We start from the raw sequence: 25863 nt of genomic DNA, 5'->3' as shown, positions 1-25863 counted from the left end.
ATGGGGAGATTGTATGTGGCAGCATTTACACTGCTGGTTTGTGCGAGGGTTGAGCCAGTTAAATGGATCAAGGATCAAGCAATGGTTCCTCCAACTGAGTGCACATGTTACCATGTGCAAGGACCCAGGTTCAAGCCCACGGTCCCCACCTGCAGGGGGAAAGCTTCACGAGTGGTGGAACAGGGCTGCAGGGGTCTCTCTGTCTCTCTCCCTCTTTATCTCCCTCGCCTCTCTTGATTTCTGTCATCCTATTAAGTAAAAAGAAAAGAAAGGAGAAGAAGAAGGAGAAGGAGGAGGAGGAGGAGAAAATAATTTAAAAAAAAAACTACCAGTAGCAGTGGATTTGTTGTGCAGGCACCAAGCCCCAGTGATAACCCAGGTGGCAATAAAAATAAAACAAAATGCAAAGACCCAGGTTCAAGCTCCCAGCCACCACCTGCAGGGGGAAAGCTTTGCAAGTGGTGAAGCAGGGCTGAAGGCGTCTCTCTGTCTCTTTCCCTCTCTATCTCCCCCTCCCCTCTTGATTTCTTGCTGTCTCTATCCAATAAATAAAGATAAAAAGTTAAAACAAGGGAGTTGGGCATAGCGCAGCGGGTTAAGCGTACGTGGCTCAAAGCACAAGGACCTGCGTGAGGATCCCGGTTCAAGCCCCCGGCTCCCCACCTGCAGGGGAGTCGCTTCCCAGACGGTGAAGCAGGTCTGCAGGTGTCTGTCTTTCTCTCCCCCTCTCTGTCTTCCCCTCCTCTCTCCATTTCCCTCTGTCCTGTCCAACAACAATGACAGCAACAACAACAACAACGATAAACAACAAGGGCAGCAAAAGGGAAAATAAAGAAATATTTTTTTAATTAAATTAAAAAATAAAACAAAATGCATCAAGCTCTCAGACCAGGGACTGGGGAATCTTTTTTCCCCTGCTTATAGGGATATTTATATCACTTGTGGATTTTGGAAAGCCATCCAAGGAAAAAATTAGCACTTGAGGTGGCTGTGAAAAAAATAAAGAAATACAAAAACACTCCTACATTTATTGAATTTCCAGGCCTGCCTGCACTTACTTTGGCTTGGAGAAATGATTCTGTGGGCTGGATTTTCCTCCCTCTGTCTCAGAGCCACTTCTGCCGTGGTCTCAGATACTCTCTAAAGTGCTACTATTCAAAGAGAGAGAGAGAGAGAGAGAAGGAGAGAGGGAGAGGGGGGAGGGAGAGAAAGAGAGCACCAAACTTGCATGCCTGAGTTCCACAGAGCTGTGTTGTTCTGGGTCCTCTCTCTCTCTGCTGTCTCTGTCTCTGTCTCTCTCTCTCCCTCTCCCTCTCCCTCTCTCTCTCTCCCTCTCTCTCTCTCATTATAAAAAACAATTTTAAAATATTTATCTTGGGGCCAGGTGGTGGTGCCCTTGGTGAAGAGCACACACTGCAATGCACAATGACCCAGGTTCAAGCCTCTGGTCCCCACCTGAAGGGTGAAAACTTCAAGAGTGGTGAAGCAGGGCTGCAGGCGTCTCTCTCCCTCTCTCATCTCCTCCTCCCCTCTCGGTTTCTCTCTGACTCTGTCCAGTAATAAATACAAAAATGATAATAAAAATTTATTTTATTTACTTTATATGTGGTCGAGTTTCACATGAGGAAAAATAAAGAAAGAGTGGGAGCACCCTAAATATCCATCAACAGATGACTGGCTGAAGAAGTTATGGGATATATATTCCATGAGATATTATTCTGCCATCAAAAAGGATGATAATGTGTCCTTTGGGGTAAACTGGATGGAACTGGAAGTGGTTCTACTTAGCTAAATAAGTAAAGAGATGAAAGGCAGCTACGAGGTGGTTTCCCTCCTATGTGGAATCTAGAGAACTGATACACATGGACTTGCAAAAAAAATTAATTATGTGGTCCAGGAGGTGGCATAGTGGTAAAGCTTTGGACTCTCAAGCATGAGGTCATGAGTTTGATCCCTGGCAGCACATGTGCCAGAGTGATGTCTGGCTCTTTCTCTCTTCTCTTTTTCTCATAAATAAAAAAAATATTTAAAAAAAATTAATTATCTTTTTGTCTTTAAGGCTTTGTGAGAAGCAGGGTGGTTATTATTGGGAGGGTGAGGGCACTGAGCTTTGATCTTGTGTTCAGTGTGGAAGATGCACTGCTAATTGTATTTATTTGTTTACTTATTTATTTATTATTTTGTTTCTAATTTTTTTCCCAGAGCCCTGTGCAGCTCTGGCTCCTGGTGATGCTGGGGATAGAACCTGGGACCTTAGAGCCTCAGGCAGGAAGATCTTTTCACAGAACATCTATGATGTCTCCCTCGCCCTAGCCTGTAATCTTGACATATTTTAAACTACTATTAATGAAAAATAAAAAAGTTTTTTTTGAAGCAGGGTCCCAAGTTTCATCCCCAGTATCACGTCTGCCAGAATAATGTTCTGATTTTCTCTCTCTCATGTTAATCCATAAATAATTTTTAAAAGAAACAGTAGCTTTTTAGCCACCAAGCTGCAGATGCTACCATGATGCCAGCCGGACTTCTCTGGACAGACAACCCCACCATTGTGTCTTGGAGCCCCACCTCCCCAGAGCCCCACCCCACTAGAGAAAGATAGAAATAGGCTGGGAGTATGGATCCTCCTGCCAATGCCCATGTCCAGCAGAGAAGCAATTAGAGAAGCCAGACCTTCCACCTTCTGCACCCCATAAATATCTTTGATCTATACTTTCAGAGGAATAAAGAATAGGGAAGTTTCCAATAGAAGGGATGGGAACTCTGATGGTGAGAACTGTATGGAACTGTACCCCTCTTAACCCACACAATCTTGTCGATCATGATTAAATCACTAATAAAGTAGAATTTTTTTTTTAAAAAGGGGAGGGGAACAGTAGCAAGGGAGATAGCACAGTGGCTCTGCAAAGAAACTTTCCTGCCTGAGACTCCAAAGTCCCAGGTTCAGTCCCCAGCACCACCAGAAGCTAGAGCTGAGAAGCGCTCTGGTAGGGGAAAAAAAGAAGGAAAGAAGGAAGGAAGGAAGGAAATGAGAAAGAATAAGAAAGAGAGGGAGGGAGGAAGGACGGATGGAAGGAAAGGAGGAAGAGAGAGAAAGAAAGAAAGAAAGAAAGAAAGAAAGAAGAAAGGAAGGAAGGAAGGAAGGAAGGAAGGAAGGAAGGAAAAGAAAGAGGGAGTCGGGCGGTAGCACAGCAGGTTAAGCATACGTGTCACAAAGCGCAATGCAATGACCGTAGTAAACAATGAGCCCCCAGCTCCCCACCTGCAGGGAAGTCCCTTCACAGGTGGTGAGTTGGGTCTGCAGGTGTCTGTTTTTCTCTCCCCCTCTCTGTCTTCCCCTCCTCTCTCCATTTCTCTCTGTCCTATCCAACAACCGAGACATCAAGAGCAATAATAATAACCATAGCATCGATAAGACAACAAGGGCAACAAAGGGGAAAGGGATAGCCTCCAGGAGCAGTGGATTCGTGGTGCAGGCACCGGGGCCCAGCAATAACCCTGGGGTGGAAAGAAAGAAAGAAAGAAAGAAAGAAAGAAAGAAAGAAAGAAAAAAGAAAGGAAGAAAGGAGAATACAGAAAACAGTGCACACACACCCCCAGCCCTGCTGTCAGCTCCTGTACACACACACACACACACACACACACACACACACACACACACACACACACACACGTCCTAGACCTTTCTCACCATTTCCCAGGGAAACTCTATCCCATGAATCACTGGTTCTCTGACCACCACCCCCCCTTCCTGTAATTGTGGGGTTCCTGCTCTGAGACTCCTTTTCTGTACTTATTGCTACAGGGAACAGTCTCCAAGACTTGATTCTAATTGATCCAATATTACATAGGCCACGCTCTGCAAATTCGCTCTGTGAACTCAGCTGGAGTTTCAATCTTTGCACGAAGGATTCGAGTCCCATCTTCTTTTTTTTTTATTTTTTATTTCCCTCTAGGGCTTCACTGGAAACTCATGCCTGCATGAGTCCGCCAATCTGGCAGGACACATTTTTTTATTTGTCCAGATAAAAGTTGAGAGGCAGGCCTGGGGAGAGACAGCAGAATGGTTCTGCAAAGAGACTCTCCTGCCTGAAGCTCTGAGGTCCCAGGATCAATCCCCAGCACTGCCAGAAGCCAGAGCTAAACAGCGCTGCAGGGAGGATAGGGGGCGGGAGAGTGAGAGACAGGGAGGAAGGGACAAGAGATACCACAGTATTGATGTACTGCTCATGAAGCTTTCTTTTTGTAAGAGTTCCCATGTGGTGGCTGGGAGCTCGAGTCCAGGTCGTCAGTCATGGCAAAGTGTGTGTACTATGGAGTGAATCATAGTCTGGTCTCCTTACTTTTTCTCCACTTAATTTCAGACAGAGGGGGCTGGGAGGGGAGGCACAAAGAGGGAGAGGGAAGGAGAAAGGGGGACAGGGATAAAGGGTGAGGAGAAAAGGAAGGCAGAGAGGGGGGGATGGAGAGGGAAAGAGACATAGAAGGGGGGAGGGGAGAGAGAGAGGGAAGGAGGGAAGAGAGGGAGAGAGAGAGACCTGCAGCCCTGCTCCTTGGCTCATGAAGCTTCCCCCCTGCAGGTGGGGACCAGGGTCTTGAACCCTGGTCCTTCCACATTGTAACATGTGTGCTCAACGAGGTGCACCACTGCCCAACACACACACACACAAAATCTTTCTTTTTTTTTTTTCTTTTTTCTTTTTGTTTAGATAGGACAGAGAGAAATGGAGAGAGGAGGGGAAGACAGAGAGGGAGAGAGAAAGACAGACACCTGCTGACCTGCTTCACCTCCTGTGAAGCAACTACCCTGCAGGTGGGGAGCTGGGGGCTCGAACCGGGATCCTCACGCCGGTCCTTGTTCTTTGTACCACTTGCGCTTAACCCGCTGTGCTACCGCCCAGCTCCCACAAAACCTTTCATTCTCACTTCCTTTCTTTTTCTACCTCCCTTTCTTCTTCCGTTTTTTCTTTTTTTGTCTGTGTAGCCTTTGAAACTCTTACATATACAATTCTACCTCTCTCTGGTCATTTTTCTTCCAAAGGCTTATTCTCTCTCTTTTAGTTGTTTTTTTTCTCCTGTTTTTTTTTTTCTAATTGTTTTATTAGATAGGACAGAGGGAAATTGAGAGAGGAAGGGGAGAGAGAGGGAGAGAGAAAGACAGACACCTGCAGACCTGCTTCACCGCTAGTGAAGCGACTCCCCTTGCAGGTGGGGAGCCGGGGGCTCCTTTCACTTAGGACTTTGTGTGCTTAATTGGTCTTGCCATTGCCCAGCCCCCAAAGGTTTGATTATCTATTAATGAGTGAGAGAGTAGGAATGAGAAAAAGAAAGAGAGAGAGAGAGAGAGAGGGAGGGAGGGAGAGAGGCCACTCTCAGCACTGGAGCTTCTTCCAATACCAAAGCACCTCTCATGTGGTGCCAAGATTTGAACCCAGGCCCTTCCTCATGCCAGGCCTGCTCTCACTTGTTGAGCTGTCTCTCCAGCCGCTCCTTCCTTTCTGAAAGGCTGAAAGAAGTAAAGGAGAGAAAGAGAGACTGCTCCACTGTCCATGGAACCCAACCCTTCCTCCAACTAGCCTGGTGCTATCTGTGGTAGTGGGACTCCAGCCCAGGGCCTCCAACAGTGCTGAGGCCTGCGCTCTCCCTGATGAGCTATCGCCAGGCCAGACCCTGAGCCTGGGGTCAGGCCCTTGCTGCTTCCTGGCCTGGGAGGGAGGAGGACGAGCCATGGAGGGGGGCTGGCAGGGTCCCCAGAGTCCCTCCAATGTGTGTTCCCAGGCCCCTAATGAGAACCACATGGACTGGAGGCCCTCCCGCCTCCTCCCCTGCACTTCCTGCCCCCCTCCATCACCCCAGGGGCCTCCTGAGTCATCCCCCTGCCCCTCTGCAGGCGACCTCATTCCCACGCTGCCCTGGGGCTGGTGTGTCACCACTGGTGTCACGAGGGTCCTTGTGTCCCTGCGTGGCCTGTTCATGGGGCGGCTATGGGTGGCGTCTTCCTCCTCCTCCTCCTCCTCCTCCTTCTTCTCCTCTCCCTCTTCCTCCTCTGTCTCCTTCTCCCCCTTCCCCTCCTCCTCCCTCTCTATCTCCTCCTCCTTCTCCTCCTTCTCTTCCTCCTCCTCTATCTTCTTCTCCCCCTTCTCCTCCTCCTTCTCCTCCTCTTCCTCCTCCTCCTCTTCTTCCTCTTCCTCTTCCTCCTCCTCCTTTTTCTTCTCTTCCTCCTCCTCCTCCTCCTTATGATTTAATGATTTTCATTTCAGGAGAATCACTGGGATGTTGTGCCTAGTAGAACCTACCCCTTCCCAGTGGAATTTTAAAATATGAATGTATGCAAAATTGTCAGGTTGGGGCCAGGTGGTGATGCACCTGGTTGAGCGCACATGTCACAGAGCGCACATGTCACAATACGCAAAGACCTTGTTCAAGCCCCTGGTCCCCCTCTGCAGGGGGAAAGCTTCGCTTGTAGTGAAGCAGGGTTGTAGGTCTCTCTCTCTCTCTCTCTCCCTCCCTCCCCTCTTGATTTCTGGCTGTGTATATCCAATAAATGAATAAAGATAATTTAAAATTTTAATTGTTATGCTGGGGGGATGGATAGTGGTGAACTCAGTTTAATGCACAAGAATCCAGGTTTGAGCCCCAGTGATAACCCTGGTAGCGATTTTTAAAAATTGTTGAGCTGGGGAAACAGCACAGTGGGTCTGCAAAAAAATTTTCTTGCCTGAGGCTCTGAGGTCCCAGGTTCAATCCCCAGCACCACCAGAAGCCCCCCTTTTCCATTAAAAATAAATAAAATATCTTATTTTATTTTTTTAATATGTATTTACTTATTTATACCCTTTTGTTGCCCTTGTTGATTTATTGCTGTAGTTATTACTGTTGTCACTGTTGTTGGATAGGACAGAGAGAAATGGAGGGAGGAGGGGAAGACAGAGAGGGGGAGAGAAAGACAGACACCTGCAGACCTGCTTCACCGCTTGTGAAGTGACTCCCCTGCAGGTGGGGAGCTGGGGGGTTTGAACTGGGATCCTTACCCTGGTCCTTGTGTTTCATGCCACCTGCGCTTAACCCGCTGTGCTACCTCCTGACTCCTGGTGGTCATTTTTTAAGCTTTATTTATGGGATAGAAGCAGCCAGAAATCAAGAAGGAAAGGAAAGACAGAGAAGGAGACAGAGAGGGGGCCAGGTGGTGATGCACCTGGTTAAGTACACACATTAGTGTGCAATGATCCAGGTTCAAGCCCCTGATTCCCACCTATTGGGGGGAGGCTTCACCAGTGGTGAAGCAGGGCTGTAGCTGTCTCATTGTCTTTCTCCCTCTCTATATTTCCTTCCCCTCTCAATTTCTCTCTGTCTCTATCTAATAACAAATTTTTTAAAAAGACTCAAAAGAGAGGAAGAGGGAGAGGGAGACAGAGAGACCCCTGCAGCCCTGCTTCACTACTGCTGAAGCTTTCCTCCTGAAGATGGAGTCCAGGGACTAGAACCTGGGCCCTTACGCATTGTAATGTGTGCGCTCAGCCAGGTGCACCACCACCAGGCCCCTAACATTTCAAATGCTAACCAAGAGTTTTGGAATGGTCACTCCAGAGATTTCTGGTGTTGGGATGCATGGAAGGGACCCTCAGATCTCCCTGGGTGCCTGGCCACTCCGCCCCACCTGACCAGAGAACCCCCCGCCCTTAACTCTGGCCCTTAACACTGCTCTGTCCCCCTTGAGTGAACTGGGCCAGAAGTGTGAGACTCTCTGGGCCTCAGCAGATGTTGGAAGAGCTTGGCTGCACCCACATCCCTGCAGGGTCTTCCTTGGCTCAGACCAGAGCTGCCCCCATATTCCACTGTCAGGTGTCCCCAGACCCCCTTCCCCTCCAACCCTGCTTCAGAGTCCTGCCGGACCTGGAGTACAAATACTTCCGTCCATCATCAGCAGGTGGCGCAGCTGAGCTGGGGCAGGTTCTCTGTTCTTTGTAGGAGAGGAGGGCGTGGGGGCACTGGCCTGAACCACAGTGGATTTAAAAAAAAAAATCTATATTTATTATTGGATAGTGACCGGGAGAAATTAACAGGGGAGGGGGAGATAGAGAAGGAAAGAGGCAGAGAGACACCTGCAGTCCTGCTTCACCACTCTTCCCTCTGCAGGTGGGGACCAAGGGCTTGAACCTGGGTCCTTTGTGCACTGTAATGTGTGTGTGCTTAACCAAATGCGCCACTGCCTGGCCCTGATGTGGGCTTTTATCTCTTTTCTTTTTTTCTTTTTTTTATTTCAATGCACCCAGGGCCTCTCTTATGTGAGGTGTGTTCTTTATGTAAAACCACCTCCTTGGTTATTATTATTGTTGTTGTTGTTGTTGTTGTTATATTTTGGGGGTTGTTACTGGCTTCATTTTATTTTTTTTTAATTTTTTTTGTTATCTTTATCTTTTATTTACTGGATAGAGACAGCCAGAAATCGAGAGGGAAGAGGGTGATAGAGAGGGAGAGACTGAGAGACACCTGCAGCCCTGCTTCACCTCTTGCAAAGCACCCCCCCTGCAGGTGGGGACCGGGGGCTCGAACCTGGGTCCTTGTGCACTGTAACATGTGCGCTCAACCAGGTGCGCCACCACCTGGCCCCCTTCATTTTATTTTTTGAAGGGTTCCATGTCCTCACGATTCCTCCAATCCCAGGAGACTTTTCTTTCTTTCTTCCTTTCTTTCTTTCTTCTTCTTCTTTTTTTTTTTTTAAGTAATTTGAATGTTACAGATTTATGTTCTCTGGGATTTAAGGCTGGAATCCTGAGAAGTATTTTTAACGTTGTCCAGAAAACTTTTAAAAAATTATTTCACCTGAACAAGGGGAACAACAAGGACAATAAAATGGGAAAAATAGCCTCCAGGAACCGTGAATTCATAGTGCTGGCACTGAGCCCCATCAACAACCCTGGAGGCAAAAAATTTATTTATTTTATTTATTTATTATTGAATAGAGACAGAGAGAAATTGAGAGGGACAGAGAGAAGGAGAGAGACAGAGAGACACCTGACAGCCCTGCTTCACCACTCGTGAAGCTTTCCCCCTGCAGGTGGGAACCAGGGGGCTTGAACCTGGGTCCTTGCACACTGTAGTGTGTGTGCTTAACCAAGTAAATCACCACTCAGGAAACTTTTAAAAAATATTTATTTATTTATTCCCTTTTGTTGCCCTTGTTGTTTTACTGTTGTAGTTATTATTGTTGTTGTTCTTGATGTCGTTGTTGGATAGGACAGAGAGAAATGGAGAGAGGAGGGGAAGACAGAGAGGGGGAGAGAAAGACAGACACCTGCAGACCTGCTTCACCACCTGTGAAGCGACTCCCCTACAGCTGGGAAGCCTGGGGCTCGAACCGGGATCCTTACGCCGGTCCATTAAGGCTTTGCACCACGTGCGCTTAACCCACTGCGCTACCGCCCAACTCCCAAAACTTTCTTTTAAGATCTGTTTATGGGAGTCAGCGGGTTAAGCGCAGATCCTTACTCCACTCTGGCTTCTAGTACTGCCAGGGCTTAAACTTGGGACCTCATGAACCTCAGACAGAAAAGTCTTTTGCAGAACCCTTATGCAGTCTCTCCATCCAATAGTGGTATTTTGTTTTGTTTTTTTTTCTTTTTCTTTTTGTGTGTTTTGTTTTGTTTTCGCCACCAGGGTTAAGGCTAAGTAAGTCTCGGTAACTGCATGGTAAATGCCCTGCTCTCAGTGGTCATTCCTCCTCCCCCCTCCTTTTTTTTTTTTTTCCCCCTTCTTCTTCTTTGATAGAACACAGAGAGGGAGAGAGACAAAAAGACACCTGCAGCCCTGCTTCCCCCCTCCTGCAGCTTTCCTCCTGCAGCTGGGGAGCAGGGATTCAAACCGGGGTCCTTGCACATGGTAACATGTGCGCTTAACCAGATGCGCCACTGGTGTCTATTATTTTGATCTCTTGCCTGGAGAAATCCCCACCCACCCCCACCCCCCTATGGCTAGCCTGCCTCAGTGACCCTGTTCCTGCTGTCTTTCAGGACCAGACAGTGCCCTCCTGGGGCTCAGGTTACCTGATGAGGTCACTGTAGTGATCAGCCTGTGTTGCCCTTTTGGCCTTGGGTCCAGTTGCCCTGGTGTCCACTCCCCCATTCATCCCCCTGCACTGTAGCTGGGGTGAGAGTTCTTGAAAACTACATTTCCCAGGGTCTCTTGACCTCTAGAAACTACATTCCCCAGAGGACCTTGCCCCCATAAACTACATTTCCCAGAAGCCCTTGCCCCCATAAACTACATTCCCCAGAGGACCTTGCCCCCATAAACTACATTTCCCAGAAGCCCTTGGCACTAACAAAAATACATTTCCTAGAGTCTTTGGGCTTTTTTTTTTTTTTTTTTTTAACCTGAGGCATGCTCAAACCTGGCTTCTTGTGATGCTGAGGATTGAACCTGGGACTTCAGAGCCTAAGGGAAGAAAATCCTTTTGCAGAATCATGATGCTGTCTATCCTGCCTTTTTTTTTTTTTTAAACCAGAGACCAACTCAGCTTTGACTTAAGGTGGGGCTGGGGATTGAACCTGCGACAGTTGGCCCCCCAGATACGAAAGTCTTTTTTTGCATAATCATTATGCTATCTCTCCAGCCTTCTGCCACCCTTCCTTGACCCTTAGAGATCACGTTTTTTTAGGCCCCTTTGACCGGTACGAACTACATTTCCCAGAATACCTTGGTAAGCTCTATAAACTACATTTCCCAGAGTCCCTTGCAACGGTCTCTGCTCAGCTCAGGGAAAACCTCTAGAGAGGTTGCAGCTCAGGAGGAAAGGAATTTCAGGATCCCCGTCCCCCCTTTCACTTTTTTTTTTGGGGGGGTCTCTCGGGATCGGCGTCCAGTCTCCAGCAGGGGCCAGCTTCCACCTGGTGGACTGGTGGGGAAGGTTCCAGCTGCTCTGTTGGACTTCATTCACGCTGCCCCATCATCTGATATACCCTGTGCATGTGTGTGTGCTGCCGGGTTCGAACCCCGGCCCCGCCCCGCTCACACCTGGGGCTCCACCACTCAGTTACATCCCCTGCCCGTCCTTTACTTTTTATTTTTATTTTACATTTTTTTTATTCATTGAATAATAATTAACAAGATTGTAAGACAACAGGGGTACAATTCCACATAATTCTCACCACCAGTGATCTGTTTCCCATCCCTCCATTGGAAGCTTTCCTGTTCTCTGTCCCTCTGGGAGTATGGACCAGGGTCATTATGGGGTGCAGAAGGTGGAAGGTCTGGCTTCTGTAATTGCTTCCCTGCTGAACATGGGTATTGACAGGTGGATCCATACTCCCAGCAGACCTGCTTCACCGCCTGTGAGGCGACGCCCATGCAAGTGGGGAGCCGGGGGCTCGAACCGGGATCCTTATGCGGGTCCTTGCGCTTTGCACCACGTGCGCTTAACCCGCTGCGCTACCACCTGACTCCCTGTAAAATTTATTTTATTAGGTTGTTTCACAGGACAGAGGGATAGTGAGGGGGAAAGGAAGAAGACAGGGAGAGAGAAAGAAAGACACCTACAGTATCGCTTCATCATATATGAAGCTTCCCCTCTGCAGTTGGGATCTGGGGGCTTGAACCTGGGTCCTTGTGGATTAGAATGTGTGCCCTCAACCAGGTGCACCACCATCCTACCACTGGAAAAATTTAATTAATTAATAATAATAATAGTAGTAATTGAACAAGAAATCTTTTCTTTTTCCCCAAAAATTCTCACTGTTGTTAGGCCAGAACAGTTCACCTCATAGAGCACACACTTTGCCAAGTTCGAGCCCCCAGGAGGCCCTTAGTTTAACACCCGGTATAGCAGATGGAATTAGGAGGCATCAGGAGATGCCTTACTCACCCAGCAGAGTGCACACCTTAGCATGCTTGAGGCCCAGGGCTTAAACCCCATCACCATGTGGCAGCACCCAAGCACCAGGGAAAGCTCTATGGTTGGTGAAATAATGCTGTGCAGTGTCTTTTTTCCTCTTCTTCTTTTTCTCCTCCTCCTCCTCCTCCTCCTCCTCCTCCTCCTCCTCCTTCTTCTTTTGTTTTTTCCTTTGTTGTGTCAGCAGCTTGTGAACTGTCTCTCAGTCCCTGGATACTGGCTTCTTTTTTTCTCATTCTTTCTTTTCTTCTTCTTTTTTTTAATTGTCTTTATTTATTTATTGGCTAGAGACCATCAGAAATTTAGAGGGAAGGGGTGATAGAGAGGGAGAGAAACAGACAGACACAGCACTGCTTCACTACTCACAAAGCTTCACCCGCAGGTGGGGACTGGGGCTCAAACCTGGGTCCTTGCAAGTTGTAACATGTGCACTTAACCAGGGCTCCCTTCCTTTCTCTCTCTCTCTCTCTTTCTTTCAAAGATCTGTGTCCCTACCCCCACCCCCATAGTAAAGCTGAAAATCTACCCTCACCCTCCACCCAGAGATTTTCACTTTGGTGCCATACTCCAAACTCAGATTATGCTTTGAGTTTCCCTTCCTGTTCTTCTTTCTCAACTCTGTTTATGAATGGGATCAACCCATACTCGTCTTTGTCTTTCTTTCTTTTTTTAAAAAATTTTTTTATTGGGGAATTAATGTTTTACATTCGACAGTAAATACAATAGTTTGTACATGCATAACATTTCCCAGTTTTCCATATAACAATACAACCCCCACTAGGTCCTCTGTCATCCTTTTTGCATCTGTATTCCCCCCCCCCCCCCCCCCCCCCCGCCTTTGTCTTTCTGACTTAGCTCACTTAACATAATTCCTTCCAGCTCAGTTTTACTTACTACATTTCCCAGAATTCCCTGACAACCTATAAACTACATTTCCCAGAGTCCCTTGCAACAGTCTCTGCTCAGCTAAGGGAGAACCTCAAGATAAGGTTGCAGCTCAGGAGGAAAGGAATTTCAGGGTCCCTGCCCTCCCCTCTCCATTTTTTTAAAATTAAAAAAAAAATTTAATTATCTATTTATTTATTGGATAGGAAAGTCATAAATTGAGAGGAAGGGGGAGACAGAGAGGGAAAGAGACAGAGAGACACCTGCAACCCTTCTTCACCACCCGTAAAGCTTTCCCCCTGCAGGTGGGGACCAGGGGCTCAAACCTGGGTCCTTGTGCATTGCAACATGTGCGCTTAACCAGGTGTGCTACCACCTGGGCCCTTCTCTCTCCATTGTTTGTGATGGGTGTTTCTCCTGTGAGCTCAGGATCAGGGCCCAGACCCCAGCAGGGGTCAGCTCCCACCCCCTGGTGGACCGGTGGGGGAAGGTTGGACTGGTGGGTCAGAGAAGATGGGTTCATTGTTTTTCATAGCTGTATAGTATTCCATTGAGTAAATATACCACAGCCTTCTCAGCCACTCATCTGTTGTTGGCACCTGAGTTGTTCCCAGGTTTTGGCTGTTATGAATTGTGCTGCTATAAACATAGGTGTACAGAGATCTTTTGGGATGGGTGTGTTTGGTTCCTTAGGAAATATCCCTAAGAGAGGAATTACTGGGTTATAGGGAAGGTCCATTTCTAGCCTTGTGAGGGTTCTCCAGACTGCTCTCCATAGGGGTTGGACCAATTTACATTCCCACCAGTGCAAGAAGGCTCCTTTGTCCCCACAACCTCTCCAGCGTGTGTTGCTGCTGTCATTTCAAATGTATGACATTCTCACAGGGTGCGAGGTGGTATCTCAATGTTGACTTTCTCTCTCTCTCTCTCTCCCTTTCTTCTCCTTCTTCTTCTTCTTCTCCTTCTCCTCCTCCTCCTCCTCCTTCTTCTTCCTCTCCTTCTTCTTCTTCTTCTTCTCCTTCTCCTTCTCCTTCTCCTTCTCCTTCTCCTTCTCCTTCTTCTTCTTCTCCTTCTCCTCCCTCTCCCTCTCCTCCTCCTCCTCCTCCTTCTTCTTCCTCTTCTTCTCCTCCTCCTTCTTCTTCCTCTTCTCCTCCTCCTCCTCCTTCTTCTTCTCCTCCTTCTCCCTCTCCCTCTTCTCCTTCTCCTTCTCCTTCTTCTTCTCCTTCTTCTTCTTCTTCTTCTTCTTCTTCTTCTTCTTCCTCTTCTCCTCCTCCTCCTCCTTCTTCTTCTCCTTCTCCTTCTCCCTCTCCCTCTTCTCCTTCTTCTCCTTCTTCTTCTTCTTCTTCTTCTTCTTCTCCTCCTCCTCCTCCTCCTCCTCCTCCTCCTCCTCCTCCTCCTCCTCCTTCTTCTTCTTCTTCTTCCTGCACTGCTATGAGCTCTATTCTCCTGCTACTCCCTTGGGGTCCAGCCAGAGGGGAACATGAGCCAGATTATTTATTTATTTATTTATTTACTTTTTCTCACACCCTGCACAGTACCCCAGTACAGAGAGAAGATGGCTGAGTGGGTAGAGGACAAGACTCTCAAGCCTGAGGGCCCAAGTTCAATCCTCAGCATTACATGTGCCAGAGTGATACTCTAATTCCATCTCTCTCTCTCTCTCTCTCTCCCCCATTAATCAACACACACATACACCAAATGCAATTTTATCAGCAGGTGTACAGAGCTTAGAACATGTATGCATAAAGTTAGCAAAGTCACAGGCCCCTCGGAATATAGCTAAAATAGACTTCCCAGCTTCTTTCAACATGAAGACCTCAAATCTCATCTACTATATATATTCTTAGCTTTAAGTTCCTGATTATTAAACAGTTTGTTCTGCTTTTTATCTTAATGCTTTTCAGTCACCAAGTTGCAGATGCTACCATGATGCCAACCTGACTTTCTTGGGCAGATGACCTCACCAATGTGTCCTGGAACTTCACCTCCCAGAACCCTGCCCCACTAGGGAAAGATAGAAACAGGCTGGGGGTATGGATCCACCCACCAACACCCATGTCCAGTGGAGAAGCAATTACAGAAGCCAGACCTCCCACCTTCTGCACCCCATAAAGATCTTTGGTCCTTACTCCCAGAGGGATAAAGACTAGGGAACCTTCTGGGGCTGGATGGTAGTGCAGCAGGTTAAGCACACATGGCCCAAAGCTTAAGGATCCCGGTTGGAGCCCCCGGTTCCCCACCTGCGGGGAGGGAGTCACTTCACAAGCAATGAAGCAGGTCTGCAGGTGTCTATCTTTCTCTCCCTGTCTCTGTCTTCCCCTCCTCTCTCGATTTCTCTCCATCCTATACAACAACAACGACAGCAATAACAACAACAGCAACAACAACAATGATAAGACAACAAGGGCAACAAAAAGGGAAAAAAATGGCCTCCAGGAGCAGTAGATTTGTAGTGCAGGCACCGAGACCCAGCAATAACCCTGGAGGCAAAAAAAAAAAAAAAAAAAGAATAGGGGAACTTCCAATGAAGGGGATGGGGCATGGAACCCTGGTGGTGGAAATTGTATGGAACTATAACCCTATTACCACACAGCCTTGTCGATAATTATTAAATCACTGATAAAAATTAAAAGAAAGAAAGAAAGAAAATATTAAAAAAAAAAGAACTTGCACACCTGAAGCCCCAAGTTCAATCCCTGGCCTCATGTACAGCACTTACACCGTGATCTGCCTCCCTCCCTTTCACTCTCTCTCTCTTTTTTTTTTTTTTTTACCAGAGCACTGCTCAGCTCTGGCTTATGGTGGTACAGGGGACTTTGGAATCTCAGGCATGAAAGTCTCTTTGCATAACCATTATGCTATCTACCCCTGCCCTACTCTCTCTCTCTTAAAATAAGTCAGTTTTGGGGGAGAAGAGGAGAGAGAGCTGGGGACATCTTTAAGTTTTTTAATTTCTTTTTTTTTAATATATATATTTTTTATATTTATTTTTATTTATTTATTCCCTTTTGTTGCCCTTGTTGTTTTATTGTTGTAGTTATTATTGTTGTCATTGTTGTTGGATAGGACAGAGAGAAATGGAGAGGGGAGGGGGAAGACAGAGAGGGGGAGAGAAAGATAGACACCTGCAGACCTGCTTCACCACCTGTGAAGCGACACCCCTGCAGGTGGGGAGCCGGGGGCTTGAACCAGGATCCTTATGCCGGTCCTTGTGCTTAGCGCCACCTGCGCTTAACCCGCTGCGCTACAGCCTGACTCCCTTTAAATTTCTTTTTTATTATCTTTATTGATTTATTGGAGAGAGACAGCCAGAAATCGAGAAGAAAGGGGAGTGATAGAGAGGGAGAGAGACAGAGAGATACCTGCAGCCGTACTTCATCACTCGTGAGGCCTCCCCCCTGCAGGTGGGGACTAGAGGCTTATACCTGTGTCCTTGTGCCCTGTAACATGTGCGCTCAACCAGGTGCAGCACCACCCGGCCCACTGGGAGTTATTTTGTTGTTGTTTGTTTTTGTTTTTTTCCTCCAGGGTTATCACTGGAGCTTGGTGTAGGCATTACAAATCCACTGCTCCCGGCGGCCATTTTTTTCCATTTTATTGGATAGGACAGAGAGAGAAATTGAGAGAGAAGGGGGAGATAGGGAGGGAGAGACAGAGACACCTGCAGACCTGCTTCACTACTTGTGAAGCGACCGCCCCCCCCCACCCCCCGCAGGTAGGGAGCATCGTTTTTAAGTAATGACTCAGTGTCTCAACTTCTGCTAAAGTCTAGGAGTGAAGTTCTCCTGGGTTCTATAAATTCGTTTTTGTAGGGCTAGGGAGACATCACAAAAGATTTACTTAAATATATTGTATTTTAGTGAGACAGAGAAAGAGAGAGAGAGACCAGAGGTTCATCTCTGAACCTCAAAAATAATTATATTTATGGACCAGTGAGCCCAAAACATCCATGACTGAGGCCCCAGAGGTTCCCAGTTCAATTCCTGACACCACCATAAATCAGAGCAGAGCAGTCCTCTGGGTATTCATTCATTCATTCATTCATTCATTTTCTCTCCCTCCATTTCTCTTGCATGAGAATGGGAGTCCTGCTCAGCTCCGGCTTCTGGTGATACTGGGGGTTGAACCTGGGACCTCAGAGCCTCAGGCAGGAGAGTCTCTTTGCAGAACCATGATGCTGTCTCCCTAGCCCCAAATTCACTTTTTAAATGATTATTATTGTTATTATTATTTTATTTATTCCTGCCCTGCTCAGCTCTGGCTTCTGGTGGTCCTGAGGATTGAACCTGGCACCTCAAAGCCTCAGGCAGGAAAGTCTTTTTGTAGAACCATTACGCTGTCTCCCCATTCCTTCCTTCTTTCCTCCTTCCCTCTCTTCCTTGACAGAGACCAGAACCTTGCTCAACTCTGGCCGGTGCCGATTCTGGGAATCGAACCTGTGGCCTCTGGGACCTCAGCTCCGCCGTGCAAGTCCGGCGCTCCGCCTGCGCGCCGCCGTTCAACACTTTGTTGGGGGAGGGGGATACGGGTGTGGGGGGCGTGTGAGCCATCTGTCATCTGCTCCCCTGAGCTCCTGGCCCCTCCCCTAGCCCCCGGCCCCCCTTCTCGGCGGCCACGTGAGGGCGCCCCGCCCCCTGGACCCGCCCCCGGGATGGGGGTTCCGGGCGGGGCGGCGGCGCGGGCAGCCGAGGGTCCTGCCGGGCTGGGGCTGCGGGCGGGGGTCCCCGCGGGGCGGCGGGGCGCCATGTGGCGGCTCGGGGGACCCCGGCTGCTGCTGCTGCCGCTGCTGTGCGCAGGCCTCGCCGGACAGGTAGGGGGGGCGGGTTGTAAGGGGGGGCCCCCTCCCCTCCCCTCCCGGAGGCTCCTGCAAACACGGGGTTCAGGGATGGGTATATGGGGTGGGGGGGCTCCGAGCTCCCCTCCCCCACCGGCCGGGCCGCGGGGGGCGGGGCGGGGCCCAGCTTGAATCTTGGGGGGTGGGTTTGGTTGAGTCTCTATTTTGAGGTCCTGGAGCCCCGATGCTTTTTTTTTTTTGGGGGGGGGAATTTGCAGTCTGATTTCAGCCTTGGGGTGACCCAGAGTCCAGGTACCCCCCCAACACCACCACCACCACCAACACGACAACAAGAGCTGGGAGGGGGGGGTGTGAACTTAAAAGTAGGAGGCTTTGGGGAGGGGTCCCCTCTTACTCTTCAGCCCCCTTTCCCCCCAATAGTGATCAGTTTCAGAAGCCCCCCCCCCCTTATTCTCCTGGCTGCACCCCCATAGGGTGCAGCGGGGAGGGGGATGGTGCTGGGGGGGGTGGGCTGGGGCTGGTGTGTGTGTGTGAACTTAATTGGGGGTGGTCCCTGTGTGTGTGGGGGGTTATCTCCTAGCTGACCAACCCCCTCCCCTTCACTAACCCCCCCTCCCACCACTGGGCGCCCGCACCCCAAGGATGGCGAGGGGGGCGGGGCTCACGTGCGAGGTCCGCGGGGACGTGGGGGAGGCGCTGGGGGAGGGGCGGTTTCGTGTGATGCCCTCACGGGCTGTGACAGCCTGCGAATTGGGTGGGTGGGGGGCACGGAAGGAGTGTTGGAGGTGGAAGACGAGCCTGCCTGTCACCTTGGGGTGTGTGTGTGTGTGTGTGTGTGTGTGTGTGTGTGTGTGACCATTGTGGGGGGGTGGTGGGGGTGGGCATGGACCCCAGAACTCTCCCTGGGTGGGGTGCACCGGAATTGAGAAGAGACGCCACAAAATGTGGGTGACCTGGTGTGTAGCCGTGGGGGGAAGCATTGGGGTGACCCGGCCCATTCATTCTGGGCTATTGAGTCATTTGTGCACGCTCCACTCCCCACCCCACCGCACCCCCCAAAAATGGTATGTGAAGAGGAACCGAGTGTGTGTATGTGTGTGAGAGTGAGAGAGAGGTGTGTGTGTGTGTGTGTGTGTGTGTGTCTTAACACCTCCCCCGCCCCAATCTTTGGCTCTTTCTCTTCTTCCTATCACCCTCATCTCTGAGGCTGGTTTTTTTTTTTTTGTGGGATGGGGGGTTGGGGGTTGGAGGGGAAAGGGGATGGGGGGGAGTGGGAGGTCTTGCAAAATGCAGGCAGGGAGGAGGTTCCAGCTTTCTGGAAACCTTTTAATCATTATTATCATTTACTGCCATGGCGAATCCATTGTTTACACCCTGCTTGAAGGAAACTCCACCGCCGCCCCTCTGAGTGGGTTCTGTGTGGCGGGCCTTTCTGTGACAGCCGGGGAAACTGAGGCACAGGAGCCCAAGGACACTTGCCTGAGCTCAGGGTGTGGTGTATAGGTGTGTGTGTGTGTGTGTCGGGGGTGGGGGGTTGGTTTGGCAGGGTTAGGATGGAGCCCGATAACCCGTTTCCAGGACTGGGGAACTAAATAGCTCACTCAGTAATGCACTGCTTTGCCAACTGTGTGATCTGTATTTAGATTAAATAATCCCCTACCAAGAAGGGACGCAGCTAGAACACAAGGACTGAGGTCCTGAGTTCGATCCCCAGCACCGTATATGCTCTAGTGACCGCCAAGGACTCTCTCTCCCTTTTACTGGATAATTACATATATATAGCATTTATTTAAATATTTTAATTTATTTGTTATTGGATAGAGACAGAGAGAAATTGAATGGGGAGGAGGAGATAGAGAGGGAGAGAGACTAACAGACATCTACAGCCCTGCTTCACCACTCGTGAAGCTTTCTCCCCTGCAGGTGGGGGCCAGGGGCTTGAACCCGGGTCCTTGTGCAGTGCAATGTGTGTGCTTAACCAGGTGTGCCATCACCTGACCTCCATATTTGTTTATTTTAATGAGCAAGATACAAGGAGAGAAATACAGAGAAAGAGAAACCAGGGAGTCCTGCTCAGCTCTGGCTTCTGGTGGTGCGGGGGACTGAGCCTGGGACCTCAGAGCTTGAGAAAGGAAAGTCTTTGTGCAAAAACCATTATGCTGTCTCCCCAGCCCTTGGATTAAATATATACGATATGTATTTTCTTTTAAATAAGGGATCTTGGTTGATTCCACACATCATGCACAAAGACCCAGGTTCAAGCCCCCAGTCCCCACCTGCAGGGAGGAAGCTTTGTGATCACTGAAGCAGTGTTACAGTTCTCTCTCTCTCTCTCCTCTTGCTTCTAGATATCTGTCTCTATCCAATAAATAAGTTGAATTTTAAAAGAACAAACAATCGGATCCATGGGTGTGGATGGTGCCTGTATAGACTTGAGGAGAAGGAATTTTTTTTTTCTTTCAGTAGAAGCTCAGAAGAGAAGCAAGAATAAGAGACCTTGAACAAAACAGACAAAAATTCTGCTTATGGGTGTGACATCTTTCCTGGTTCAGAGAGAGGACTTGAATCCTAGGGCCCACCTGGAGAGGTGGTGGGGACCACCACCCCCCCCACACACACACCTCACCCCTTCATGCTCCCAGCTCAGGGCTCCAGAATTGAAGTGTAGAGAGGATTCTGGAAAAGAAAGAGACCGGGGCTGAAGCTCATCACTGGGCTCTGTGGGCTGGAGTGGGGTGGGGAGATAGCTCAGCTGGCAGAGCACAGGACTCGCATGCCTGCCTGAGGTCCCTGGTTCGACCCCCTCGGCCCTGCTTGCACCAGAGCTTGTGTCATGTGAATGTGACACTCGTAGATGATAAATAAAATAAATATTGAAAAAGGAAAAAAAATAATAATAAAGGTTGGTTTCCAAGAAGGAGCCTTGGGCCCCTGCGGGCTGACCCTCACCTGTCAGCCCGCCCCCCCAGGAAGGCCCCATATCCAGTGTCTCCCCAAGAGTGGGCGGCGGAGGAGGGTGGTTTGTAACCTAGGGACTGAGACCCACCGACCTCCAGGCCTGTAGGATGCTGCTGGCGGGGCGAAGCCAGGTGGCTTGGGTGGGCGGGGCCAAGGGCAGCCCTCCCAGGGGTGGGGCATCCTAGGGGATGCGACCAATGAGAGGCCACCTGCAAGAACCAATGAGAGGCCTCGTAGGGGTGGGGCTAGTAGGAGGTGTCCTGGAGGCGGGGCCAGTATAAGGAGTCCAGAGGGTGAGGCCATGGATGGCCTGCTGGGGGCGGGGCTATGGAGAGACTTCCTGGGGGTGGGGCCATTGGGAGGCCTCTTGGGGGCGGGGCTAGTTTAGAGGCAGGTCCAATAGGAAGGAAGGAGGTGCCTTGGGGGCGGGCGAAATGGTAACACTGGGCGGGGCTACTCTGGGGAAATCAGCCAGCGCCGTTCTAGCGGAAACAGTGCCCCCGCGCGGCCAGTGCAGGCACTGCAGGGATGTCCTAATCCCCCCCCATACCTCGAGGGCACAGAGGTCTCAGCTCCCTGCCTTATCCATCCAGCCTGGTGCCCTGGGAAGGGAAGTGTGTGGAGAATACAGACTCTGCCCCCTCCTCGACCCTGGTGGACTCCGAGATGCCTCCCTCCACCCCACCAGGAGTCCTTTCTAGGAGTTAGTTCTTTGCCTGTTTAAGCCAAGGGGATGGAGTGGGATGCAACCATGGGGTGTGCCCCAGGGCCTTTGCATTTGCCACTCTCCGCCCAGCATTCTCCCTTTCTCTGCTTGAATGTCACCTCCTCTGAGCAGCCCTCCCTGGCCAGCCACATAACAGAACAGAATGGATGGGAAGACACTCCCCCCACACACACACACATACACACACAAACACACACATATACACAGAGTCTTTATTCCTTCTCATCCTTTGCCTCCCCTCACTTCCAGTCAACCAGAGCCTCCCCGGGAGATTGCTCAATGGCAGAGCACTAGATTTGCATGCATTGAGGTCCTGGATTCATGGCATTGTCGATGCCACAGTTAAACTGTGTGCTGGGGCCTCAGCCTTTTGTCTCGTAAACAACTCGTGGGGCTGGGTGGTGGCACACATGGCAGAGTACACAAGTCACCATGCACCGGGACCTGGGTTCAAGCCCCTGGTCTTCACCTGTGGGGGAGGGGGAGATGCTTCAGGAGTGGCGAAGCAGGGCTGTAGGTGTCTCTGTTTCTCTCTCTCTCTCTCTCTCTATGTCCTTCTTTTATCTCAGTTTCTGTCTCTATTGTAAAACAAAATTATTTTTTTTAAAAAAAGCAAATAACATTAAATTAGGTGTGTTTATGTTTTCCAGAGCCCTGCTTAGCTCTGGCTTCTGGTGATACTGGGGATTGAACCTGGGACCTCAGAGTCTCGGGCATTAAATTCCTTTTTTTTTTTTTTTTTTTTTTAGCAGAACCATTATGTTGTCTTCCCAGCCCCTCAAATCAGTGTTCAGACACAAAGGGAAAAGCTATTTCCATCAGTGCCTGGAATTCTGCCCTGAGTGGGCACTTCGATGAGGGGTTGCGATGCTTTTCTCTTGGGCTCCTTAAAAAAAAAGGGGAAAAAAAGGGGGGGGACTATGAGTCTCCCCGGTGGAGGGGAATGGAGGGAATTATTAAGGATAAAGTAGACAGTTTCTTTAAGAGAGGGCTGAGCCCCATCTGGCAGGATGAGGGTGCCACCTAGTGGTGGAATGAAGTTAGTGGAGAGAGAGACAGAGACACAGAGAGACCCACCCACCAGGATGGGGCAGTCCCCTGGGGTGCAGCATTTCAGAGATTGTCCCCAAACCCCAGTAACAAAAATAGATAATATTGAAATGGAATATTGGGGGGCCAGGTGGTGGCACACCTGGTTGAACGTTCCCATTACAGCGCACGAGGACCCAGGTTCAAACCCCTGGTCCCCACCTGCAGGAGGAAACTTCACAAGTGGTGAAGCAGGGCTGCCTGCAGGTGTCTCTCTGTCTGTCTGTCTCTTTCATTATATACCTCTCCTTCCCCTCTTAATTTCTCTCTGTCTCTGTGAAATAGTAAATAAATAAGTCATATTTTAAAAAGAAAAAAGATTTATTTATTTAAATTTTTAAAATTTATTTATTTCCTTTTGTTACCCTTGTTATTTTATTGTTGTAGTTATTACTGTTGTTGATGTCATCATTGTTGGATAGGACAGAGAGAAATGGAGAGAGGAGGGGAAGACAGAGAGGGGGAGAGAAAGACAGACACCTGCAGACCTGCTTCACTGCTTGTGAAGTGACTCCCCTGCAGGTGGGGAGCTGGGGGCTCGAACCAGGATCCTTAAGCCGGTCCTTGCACTTTGTGCCATGTGTGCTTAACCCACTGCACTACTGCCTGACTCCCAAGATTTATTAATGAGAGAAAGCGCGCGCGCGCGCGCGCGCGAGAGAGAGAGAGAGAGAGAGAGAGAGAGAGAGAGAAGCAGAGCCCCTCTGTGGCACATTCGATGCTGGGGATAGAACTGAGGACCTCAGTCTTTGGAGTTCAATACTGTATCCACTGCACCATATCCTGGCTCATGATTTTATTTATTTATTTATTTCACCCGAGCCCTGGTTAGCTCTGGCTTCTGGTGGTGTTGGGGTTTGAACCTGGGATCTTATAGCCTCAGACAGAAAAAAAGAAAAAAAGTTTGAAGCACCATTAGACTGTCTCCCCAGTCCAATATTTTAATATTTTATTTTTAATGAGAGAGAGAGAGAGACCGACCCTGGAACCTTGGAGCCTCAGGCAGGAGTGTCATTATTGCTGTCTCCCCCATTCAAAAGAAAACTTTTAAAATAGACTTTTGTATGGGGGGTATGGATCGACCTGTCATCACCCATGTCTAGCAGAGAAGCAATTACAGAAGCCAGACTTCCCACTTTCTGCACCCCATACAGAATTTCGGTCCATACTCCCAGAGGGATAAAGAACAGGGAAGTGGGAGTTGGGCGGTAGCGCAGCTGGTTAAGCGCACGTGGAGCCAAGCGCAAGGACCAGCGTGAGGATCCTGGTTCGAGCCCCTGGCTCCCCACCTGCTGGGGAGTCGCTTCATAGGCGGTGAAGCAGGTCTGCAGGTGTCTATCTTTTCTCTCCCCCTCTCTGTCTTCCCCTCCTCTTTCCATTTCTCTCTGTCCTATCCAACAACGATGACATCAACAACAATAATAGCTACTACAACAATAAAAACAACAAGGGCCACAAAAAGGAAATAAGTAAATAAATACTTAAAAAAAAAAAAAGAACAGGGAAGCTTCTGATACAGGGGATGGGATACAGAATTCTGGTAGTGGGAATTGTATGGAATTGTATCCCTCTTACCTCACAATCTTGTTGATCATTATTAAATCACTAATAAAAAAAATAGACCATTGTGGTCCAGGAGGTGGCTCAGTGGACAGGGCACTGGACTCTCAAGTGTGAGGTCCTGAGTTCAGTCCCCGGCAGCACATGTACCAGAGTGATGTCTGGTTCTTTCCCTCTTTCCTCCTATCTTTCTCATTAATAAATAAAAATCTTTAAAATAAAAAAAGACCTTTGTGCACCTCTGCCCCCTTCCTTCTTTTTGGAACTGAAATAGATATCCTAGGATTCAAAGAAGATAATAATAATAATAATAATAATAATAATAATAATAATAATAGTCAGGCTTTTGGTTAGAAAAATATGTTAACTCCTTCCTGGAACAGCACCCTACGCACACACCTCCCAGTCTTCCATTCTTTGGGTTTAAATGGGACCATGGTTTTCTTGGGGTTTGGTGGTGGTGCACCTGGTTGAGAACCTATGTTGCAATGTGCAAGGATCCAGGTTTGAGCCCCTAGTCCCCACCTGCAGGGGAAAAGCTTTGTGAGTGGTGAATCAGGGCTACAAGTGTCTCTCTGTCTCTCTCCCTCTCTGTCACCACCTTCCCTCTCAAATTCTGGCTGTCTCTATCCAATAATACCAAAGATAATACAAAAAAAAAATTTTTTTTTTAATGGGACCAAGGCAGAATCTTACAAATGTCAACTTGCACCCCCAAATGACCCTGGATTCTGGGCTGGACAGAGCCGGCCTGTGGGGGCTGTTCCATGTGGGATCTTCTGTGACCTGGGGCCTCCTTTCTCCTCACCTGGATGCAGAGGTCACACCCCGGGCTGGGGAGATATTAATAGGCAAACATGTCTGAGGCTCTGAGGTCCCAGTTTTAATCCCCTGAACCACTAGAAGCCAGAGCTGAGCAGGGCTCTGGTGTTTCACTAGCTGATTAAAAATCAGTCTTTTTTTTCCCCCCTATATGACTCAGCAGGTGGATCAATGGCTAGAGTATTGAACCCTGAAGTGTAAGGTCCTGGGTTCCATCCCTGGTATTGCATGTGGCAGAAGGAGTCTCTCTCTCTCTCCAAAATAAGTAAAACCAAAATATATATATTTGCCTCTAAGGTTATCGCTGAGGCTCCGTGTGGGCATTACGAATCCACTGCTCCTATGGCCATTTTTTTCATTTCAGTGGATAGGACAGAGAGAAATTGAGAGAGGAGGGGGAGACAGAGACAGAGACAGAGACACCTGCAGACCTGCTTCACTGTTTGTGAAGGGGACGCCCTGCAGGTGGGGAGCCGGGGGCTCAAACCTGGATCTTTATGCAGGTCCTTATGCTTAGTACTACGTACACTTAGCTGGGTGAGCCACTACCCGGCTCCCCTAAAAATTAAGCTTTTTGAGAGTAAATTATTTAAAAAAATACTCCCTGGAAGGAGCCAGGTGGTGGTGCAGCTGGTCGAGAACATACATTTTTAATTTTTTTTAAATTTCTTTATTGGGGAATTAATGTTTTACATTCAACAGTAAGTACAATAGTTTGTACATGCATAACATTCCCCAGATTCCCATATAACAATACAACCCCTACTAGGTCCTCTATCATCCTTCATGGACCTGTATTCTCCCCACCCACCCACCCCAGAGTCTTTTACTTTGGTGAGATAGAGAACATACATTAACATGCACGAGGACCCAGGATCAAGCTCCCTGGCCCCCACCTGCAGGGGGAAAGCTTTACCAGTGGTGAAGCAGTGGTGCAGGTGTCTCTCTGTCTCTCTCCCTTTCTGCCTCTTCCTTCCCTCTCAATTTCTCTTTTTCTCGTCAAGTAGAATCATGACAATAAACACGTAAATTAAATATACAGCCCCTGGAGCTGGGGAGACAGCATGATGGTTCTGCAAAAGACTCTGAGGCCCCAGGTTCAATCCCCAGAAAGCCAGAGCTGAAAACTGTTCTGATTGAAAA

The 25863-nt window shown here is 48.8% G+C and overlaps 1 protein-coding gene across 2 annotated transcripts in view; it reads left to right on the top strand.

Annotated features, from left to right (window-relative positions):
• Positions 1–17455: 17455 nt before the first annotated feature.
• OLFM2 (olfactomedin 2) overlaps positions 17456–25863 on the top strand; it is a 78760-nt gene continuing 70352 nt past the window's right edge. Inside the window, exon 1 of one of the 2 annotated variants that reach the window (XM_060181668.1) lies at positions 17456–17579. In XM_060181668.1, the coding sequence (XP_060037651.1) occupies positions 17514–17579 (66 nt within the window). In that variant the 5' untranslated portion in view covers positions 17456–17513. The remainder of the gene's footprint in view (positions 17580–25863) is intronic. The other variant, XM_060181667.1, reaches the window with a different exon arrangement.

Source organism: Erinaceus europaeus, chromosome 23 (assembly GCF_950295315.1).
Source record: "Erinaceus europaeus chromosome 23, mEriEur2.1, whole genome shotgun sequence".
NCBI classification, from domain to species: domain Eukaryota; kingdom Metazoa; phylum Chordata; class Mammalia; order Eulipotyphla; family Erinaceidae; genus Erinaceus; species Erinaceus europaeus.
Note: the sequence above shows the minus strand (reverse complement) of the source record. Positions and strands in the feature narration are given on the sequence as shown.